This window comes from Miniopterus natalensis, chromosome 18 (assembly GCF_054644295.1).
Source record: "Miniopterus natalensis isolate mMinNat1 chromosome 18, mMinNat1.hap1, whole genome shotgun sequence".
Classification (NCBI taxonomy): domain Eukaryota; kingdom Metazoa; phylum Chordata; class Mammalia; order Chiroptera; family Miniopteridae; genus Miniopterus; species Miniopterus natalensis.
The window spans coordinates 11,162,654-11,170,848 of NC_142098.1; the positions used below are offsets into that span (position 1 = coordinate 11,162,654).

Consider the following 8,195-nt stretch of genomic DNA (forward strand, 5'->3'; position numbering starts at 1 on the left):
ACACCGGCTGGGCGTAAAGCAATTTTAATTCCAGGGGGTGGGGGGAAAATTGTGCAAGGCAGAAAAGGTAATCACAGTTTACTATAGAACTCCCCTATTTACATAGTCATAATAATGTAAACGTCGACTATTGTTCTAACACAATTACAATGCAAGTATATTAAGAAGATACAGAGTGGGAGGGGGCGTGTGTTTATGTACTGGGGAAAGCTAAATTCTCATCTGCTACCTTTCCAGACATTTGAAACTTTGCCAAGTGGGTTACTGGACTAATACTTTGGAAGGCTTAGAGATCTTTGGCCCAATTTCCTGGTTGAATGTGCAATCTGTAGATGAGAAATGTCCTCATTTCCTGTGACTAGAGAAAAATAAAGAAAAGAAAAAAAATGGGCCAAAGTATCTAACGACAGGAAGTAGAGAAAGCTGAAGAGAGAGAGAGAGAGAGAGAAAGAGAGAGAGAACTAACTGAAGCCTGGAGTGAGGGGCAGAAGGTTGGAAGGAGCGGGCGTGGAATCCTGGCTGCGTGTTTCCTTCCCACCCTCTCCAGGCTGGCCCACCTCTGCCTTCTCTGACCGCACTGATCACCACAAAACCACACTACACATGAGCTCTGTGTGGTCAGATGAGAATTTCTGAGGAAGGGGGGCGACAAAAGAGGAAATGAGATAGTCAATGCAGGTTCCCCTTTCCTGGGTCAGGCTGAACCAGATCCCTCCAGCCCGGGTTCCTGGTGGTGGCTCTATGGCTGCTGCCTGTGTTATTCATTAACCAGACACTAATATTTCTGTTTACCCATCTGCCATCTGCAGGGGATTCAGAGGAGTCCTGCAATCTAACCAGCCACCCGGATTCTCTTGGACCAGGCCCAGACAGCCACACTGAGCTAGTGTTTCCTGTGCCAGAGCCTTGTACTAAATGTAGCCAGGCAGAGAGAAAGTTTTCTCAAGTAGGATCTGATCTGTCTGCCAGGTGAGCATATGTGCTGGGAGTGTATCTAGGCATGTGCTTGAGTTGGCCTGCAAGAGCTGATTATTAGCATCTCTTGCCAAACCCATGCTCAGTGTCTTCATGTTGGTAGAAACTGGTCCTGGTGGAGTGTGTCTGCCACAGAAATTGGCAAGTGCAGCAACTCAGAGCCTTTCCTAACCTCCAACCCCCCTGCTCCACACCCCCCCCCATCCCTAGAGCTGGCTGTGAACCATTTCCTAGCACAGCACTGGGGACATCTATTTATTAAGTAGATGCAAGACTTGTATTCGAATGAAAGAGGAAACAGCTCCATTTTCACCGAGGTGCCAGCCTGATGGAAACCCTGCATGTTTGCCACGGTACTTTATGCTTTCTTAACTCTGCCGTGCACTTTATCTCCTTAACCTAACACCCATCTGCCTTCAGTGGTAGGCACAGCGCCAGAATGATCACCTGAAAACGGAAACAGATCATTCCACTCTCTCACTTAAAGCCCTCTGATGGCTTCAAAAACTCTTAGAATAAATTCAGACTCCTATCTGTGGCCTAAAAAACTTTTTGTGGTCTGGTTTCTGCTGACCTCTTCAACATCATCTTCCGTCACTCACCCCCCACAGTTCACGATAATCTGGTCCAGTGGTTCTCAAAGTGAACCATCAGCACCAGTATCACCTGGGATTGTTAGAAATACAGGCTCTTGGGTTCCATCCCAAACCTACTGATTCTGAAACTGTGGGGAGGGCAGACAGCAATTCAGGCTTGAGAAAGCTCTCCATGTGATTCTAATACATGCTTAAATTTGCAAACCACTGCTCTAGCCCCGCACTGGCTTGGCATGCTAAGGTTTCTTCCGCTGCTCAGGGCCTTTGCATCAGCAGTTCCTGTTTCTAGAATGCCCTTCCAGTGGGCCTTTGTATGGCCACTCCTCTCATTCAAGTCTCAGCTGAGCATCGCTGACCCAAGAGACTCTTCTAACCCCTCTCAAATCCCTCCTTAGGCTTCCTCTTATACCCCATATCTGTTTGTAAAAACCATTTGCCACATTCTGAAATCACCTTGGTTGTTTATTTGTTTACTTGGTTATTAACTCTTTTTCCCCACTAGAATGGAAGCCCCAGCTGCACCCCCAGCTCCTTATATATCCTGGCTTATCATAGGTAATCAATCCATATTTGGTGAGCAGTTGAAATACTATTTTCCCAGTGAAGAAATGGGATAGATATCAAGTGACTTAATGAAGATGGAATACTTGTTAGTGAATAGCTACAGTTTCACCCTGAAAGTCTCAGACCAGGACCAGAGATTTTCTTGCACTTTTCTGATTAGCAGGAGGAGCCATGTCCCTAAAACCCCAGGCATCTCAGGTTGGAAGGGGTCTGGCCGTTACCGGTGCAGCCCTTATCAGATGTGTGATTTCCTCAGTGTCCTCAGATGGGCATTTTCTGTCTTCTAGTTTGCCTTTCCTGGAGACTGGGAAGTGATTAGTTGCTGAGGCAGTCGGTTCCGTTTTAAACAGCCCTGACCCTTTAAGATGTAACCCCCTGCCTCTTTGCCCGTGATTCACGTTCTTCCTTGCGGAGCTGCAGAGACTGCATCTTCCATACAGCGGAACCTGCCTCGTCCCAGCCACGCATGCGGCCTTCTCTTAGTTGCTTCTCAGGCGTCAGCGAGAAAGGCAGGCACTTTGGGGTCAGGAAAACCTGGATTTAAGCTCCCTCTCGCCTATTGGCCTTGGCAAGTTCCCTTCATCATTTGAGGCTCCTTCTCCAGAACAGTGCTTGGCATTGAATGTGTTATTTTATTTTTATTAGGTTTTAAGTTTCCAAGATATTTTGGTTAATTTTTCTGATTAACCAAGTAATTACCCTTTGATTCCTCGAGTGAATGTCCTTTATAAAATGTGTTGCTCAGTTCTGGACATGCTACTGAATAGACCTCAGTGGAGTGAGGTGATCCACTAGTTTTGACACGGTTTCTTTTAATACTACCCAAAATCAAATGAGCTTTTTTGGGAATACAAACTCTTGGAAATCTGAAAATCCCCGATTTTCCCCCCCTCACACATTACTATCAAACTATCCTATAGAGTTGACTATCTAATATATTATTTTCATCATTTTAAATTTCTACTTGTGCTTAAATTTCTGCCTGTGCTTCAGTTGCTATCTTAGAGCTGGGTAATACTCAATAACTTCTCAGCAATTTCATATACGCGGTCTCATTTAAATCCTCAGTGACCCCGGGAGGCAGACACTATCCTCATTCTTATGATCTGGAAACGGAGGCTGGAGGTGTGACCTGCTCAAGGTCATCCAGCTGGTAGGCAGAACCACCACTGAAGCAAGGGCTCTTATGACACCAGTCCAGTGTTGTTTCGAGGAAGGAAAACAGAGAAAATGAGCTCTCCGTTGGATGGAAGTAATAAGGGAAGTCTTTCTGTAGAAAGTAAATATTGAGTGGGGTTTCATAAGAAGCAATCAGAAGATGAGGGTGCATGGGGTTGAGGTAAGGGGGCCTTATAAGCAGGAAAGGTCCCTCCGAAGAGTAATTTCTTGGACACATTGGGCCCCTGAGCTAGACCAGAGATTCCTGGCTGAGCTGTTTATCATGATCACCTGGGGAGCTTTTTAAAGCTCGCCTGTTGCTTTCCACCACCCCCCCCACACCCCCCCGAGATTCTGAGTCAGTACATTTGTATTATTTTTATATCTCTACATGTAATTCTGATGTATAGCCTCTGTTGCAAACACTAGGCTGGGGCCTGGAGGGTCAGCTACCTAGAAAGAGTGGTCTAGGGGTCCCTATTGTGGAGAGATGAGTTCGGTAGATGGAATTGGGACCGGAGAGAGGGTACAGGGCAGGTAATGGAATGATGTGATGCGAGTTCCTGAGAGGAAAACTTTTGATGCTAAGAATGGCATTGAATGTGTTTTGTTAGAAACCCAGCAGGTTTCTAAGCAGGAGAGTTGGATATTTTAAGCCCCCTGTGCCACCCTGATAACTGAGTCAGGACTCGGCCCAGGTTCTCTTTCTAAATCCAGTCTCTGTTCCTCAGTCTAAACAGGATTACATCAGTTCTCTCACTTAATCCACTCTCATTACATCTTTACCTTAATGTTTCTGTGGTTTCAGACGCACCACCTTCCCCCTCTGCTGCTCAGTCTGCTTCTTCATCCCATTTTTGCCCTCCCCGTGCCTGCAGAAATGTTACAAAAATTTGGGACACTCACTTCAGAGTTTTATCATCTTTATTTTCGATCTGCCAGACCAGGGTGTCTATTCCTGGGCTAGTCAGTCTTGAGCTCTGACTGAAGGATGCCCAGCTGTATCCTGATCTGCACAGGGTGCCACGGGGAAGAAGACAAGACCCGGACCTCAGGAAGTTCCCAGTTTAATGGGGGAGACAAGATACACATGTGAAGACGCCTGGAGCATAGTTACAAAGCAGCAGGTCTGACCAATACATTGTAAATCTAGAGCATTAGAGACTCAAGGCCCCAGCCCCTCCTAGTTCCCTTGGCTCAGAACTTTCCTGAGTCTTCTTTGACCTCATTTAGTATTTCTCTTCCATCTCTTTCCCATTGGCTTCTTTCCAGCCTCAACAGCTAGACCAGCGTCTAGACGTTGTTTCAAAGCTTGTGGCAAGATTGCTTCAGGATTCTCCCTGATCACCCCCAGCTACCAGCCACCTCGCAAGGGCTGAAATCGTATTAGCCACACTGCATCTAAAACTCGGCCTGACAGTGCTTGTCTCCCTACCCATCGCTTCTTGTGCCAGGGAGCTGAGTTCCTTTGGGAAGAAAGATTCAGTCGGGAAGGGATAGCCAGCTGCCGAGAGAGACCTGTCCAGTCGCAGTTGTGGACTGAGGGCTCCTGCTCGGAACCCTCCTGCCCTCCCTCTCCCAGCCTGCTCAGCCCATGAGTAGCCTCCAGCGCCTCCGAAGATCCAGGGACACCCCTAGTCTGTGGTGAAGTCAGAACTCGGTACTCCCTCTGCTTGACTCACACCCCTGTCCCCATTTGTCACCTCGGCTACATCTCTGCCTCTTTGTCCCAGCAGAGAGGAGCCCTGATGCCTCAGTATCTGAAGGCCTTTTCCGAAGGCCCTGCGCACATCCGAAGACGAGAAATAGAAAAGCAGGGGGTCCAGGCTGGCGTTGAGGGAGCTCAGCACCACCGCCTCCGCTCGCCACTTGGGGCTTTTCTTCATGTAGTAGCCCACCAGGTGGGATACGTTGTAAGGCCCGAAACACACCAGGAAATTCAGGAGGGTCACGACAGCCAGCCCCACAGCTCGGCGCCGCCTGTGGGCCCCCACGTGGGGCTGGGTGAGCATGATCCACACGAAGCGCCAGTAGCAGAAGATGGTGACCACCATGGGGATGAAAAACAGGACCAGGCACAGCTCCAGGCGCACGGGAAGCACGAAGCTCAGCTGTTCCTTGGAGAAGTCCTCGTAGCAGGTGGGTTCGACGGAATTCGTGGCCTTCTGGGTTGAGTTCCAGTACTGGGCGATGATCACGATGGTGCAGTGACCAAAGGACATGACCCAGGCGATGAGAGCAGCGATCACCCCATACAGGGGCCGGCGGGACAGCTTGTAGCGCACGGGGAAGGCCACCCCCAGGTAGCGCTCGATGCTGATGCCCGCCAGGAGCCACGTGCTGCAGTAGATGCTGCTGTAGAAGCCGAAGCCCGTGAGGGCGCAGACGAGGTTGGGCAGGTACCAGAAGAAGTCAGACGCCGCCTCGGCGATCTTGAAGGGCAGCAGCAGCAGCAGCAGCAGGTCCGCCAGCGTGAGGCTCAGCAGGAGGATGTGGACAGGTGCGGGGTGGGGCTGCCGCACCCGGCCCAGGAAGGCCCGCAGGGCCAGGAGGTTTGCGGGCAGGCCGGTGACGAAGATGATGACGTAGGCCGCGAGAATCAGGGAGCTCTTCAGCTGCAGCATGACTGTCCTGGAAGGGGGCGAAGAGGGGCAGGCTCAGGACTCGGCACTCACGGCCTGCAGACCTGCTGGGGGTCAGGAGGGCATCCTCCCTGGCACCGGCCCCTTCCCAGGCCAAGGCTTTCTGCTCCACCGGCGCTCGCTCGCAACACCTGCAGAACTGCCCAGAGCAATTATTGACTTTGCCTGGGGCGGGATATTAACTAGGAGTTATTGCATTGGCCATCGTGTGTCTCTGGGAGAGACCAACCCTCGGCTTCCCAAGGGAATTCCCCGCCTGGTTTCCCCAGCCTTTCTCCTGCTCCCCTCACAGATGCAGGAAGTTATTGATACCGCTTTCCAACTTTCCTTAAGTCCCTTTCTCGGTCAGAGATCTTGAGAGAGAAAAGGCAAGCTTCCTCACGGAAAACACCATGAGAACCAGGCCCCCCGCCCAGCGCCGGCTCCCACAGGGCCCTCCAGCCGCCAGGGAAGCAGGTGCCCAGCCCCCAACCCATCCCCTACCTCGCTTCCCACTCCTTCTGCAGAACAGATTCTCCACCTTTCCCTCCCCTGTCCAATACCAGTCTCTGGGACTGTATTAAAAAAGGGAAGCGGGTTAAGCGTGGGGGTGGGGACCGTAGGAGGAACAGTGAGCCAGCACTATTTTGGGGGCCTTATCCCCCAAAAGGCTTTAGAGAATATTCGGGGAAGCCCACAGGCAGTCACTGGCCCTTGAGCCCCGTGTTTTGACTATAAATAGAAGAACCCTTCTTAACGGGGTAAGTCCGTTTCCACTTGGTTTCTCACCCTCAGCATCCACACCGCCCACTTGGTTTCTCACCCTCAGCACCCACACAGCCTGACCCCCCCAACCTCCTCCGGGGCTTGATGTCCCAGGCCGCGTTTCCTTGCCCCCCTCACTGGCTCCCGTCTCCAGGTAAGGTCCTTACATTCCATTTCTGGCCGACTTCCTGCAGCCCCCCAGCACCTTCCCCTCCCACTTCTGAGCCTGCCATCACTTCCCAGGGTGCAAGCACCGAGCAAGCCTCCTTGCCTTGTCTTCGTTCCAGATAGACGGTTTCTTGGAAAAGAAAGTCTGAAAGCTTCTGGGAAAGAGATACAGAGCTTCAGCCACTGCTACCGCCCATTTCACACAGGAAAATATTGTAAGGAACCTGGCTGGTAGAAAGCTTTTATACCAGCACAAGTCATGTGACTAGAGAGAGGAAGGTCAGTAATTGAGCACTGTCTCCTCTCCAACCTGAAGGAAAAGGCTCCAGCATCTTTCTTCTTACCCTAGAGATCCTCACCCTGACTTCCAAACCCAGTCCCTGGATTCCTTTTCAACCTTGGCCATTTTTCCCATATCCCAAGTCAGATTCTCTTCGCTGGGCAATTTCTTCTGTAATTCTGCTCATTCTCAGAAAAGAGGATTTCTGCCTCCTTTTAGTCTTCTGTTTCCCCACCTCTCTATATGGTCTCCTGCCCCCTGCCCCCAGTAAGCTTCTTTTACCCCCTCAGTTGAAACAGATTGGTCTCTCCTCGCCTGGTCTCTCCTCTCCTGTTTCTTGTTCTGGAAGAAGTGGCGTGGGATTCAGAGTCATGCACGTGTGAGCTCAATCCAAGTCCCTCCATTCTGATTTTGGACAGATTGATTTTTCTGAACCTTAGTGTCCTTTTCAGTCAAGTGAGGATGGGGATACGTACGTCCCAGGGGTTCTGGGGTGGGTCAGTGAGGTAGCTTAGATAAAGCAGATGGGCCAGTGCGTAAGTGGAAGTGGCCTCTCCTTTGAAGCCTGTTGGACGGCTTCGGAGAGAGTGAGCCGTTTGGTAAAATATCCAGAAACTGAGGACACAGACATGCCATCTGACTTGGGAAAGTGTCAGGGACTCGGTGCGCCCAACGTGCCTGCATGGCCCTTTCTAGGGAAATGGTGCTCAAGCTCCTTTCCTTCCTCCCAAATATTCTCTCTCCCTGTGAACGGGGCCTGGCCGCTGAGCTACCCTGCTCTTTTCTCGCTATTTTCACCCGGACAGCTCCAGGTTAGAAGCTGAGGAAACAGAGTCAGGACACGTTTTCCTCTTGACCTAAGGAATGTGTCCCTGTTTTGCCATCTGTGACCTGATCCCTGCTCACAGAATCTCCATTCTTTCTCAAGGACATACTTAATTCCTTCCTTCCTTCCTTCCTTCCTTCCTTCCTTCCTTCCTTCCTTCCTTCCTTCCTTCCTTCCTTCCTTCCTTCCTTCCTTCCTTCCTTCCTTTCTTCCTTCCTTCCTTCGCTCTCCTCTCCTCAAGA

General features: G+C 50.6%; 1 protein-coding gene across 1 annotated transcript; it reads right to left on the reverse strand.

The window, feature by feature from the left end:
• Positions 1 to 4,927: 4,927 nt before the first annotated feature.
• On the reverse strand, positions 4,928 to 5,917 carry FFAR2 (free fatty acid receptor 2). The gene has a single exon (XM_016220963.2). The coding sequence runs from the start codon at positions 5,915 to 5,917 to the stop codon at positions 4,928 to 4,930; it is 990 nt and encodes a 329-aa protein (XP_016076449.2).
• Positions 5,918 to 8,195: the final 2,278 nt, after the last annotated feature.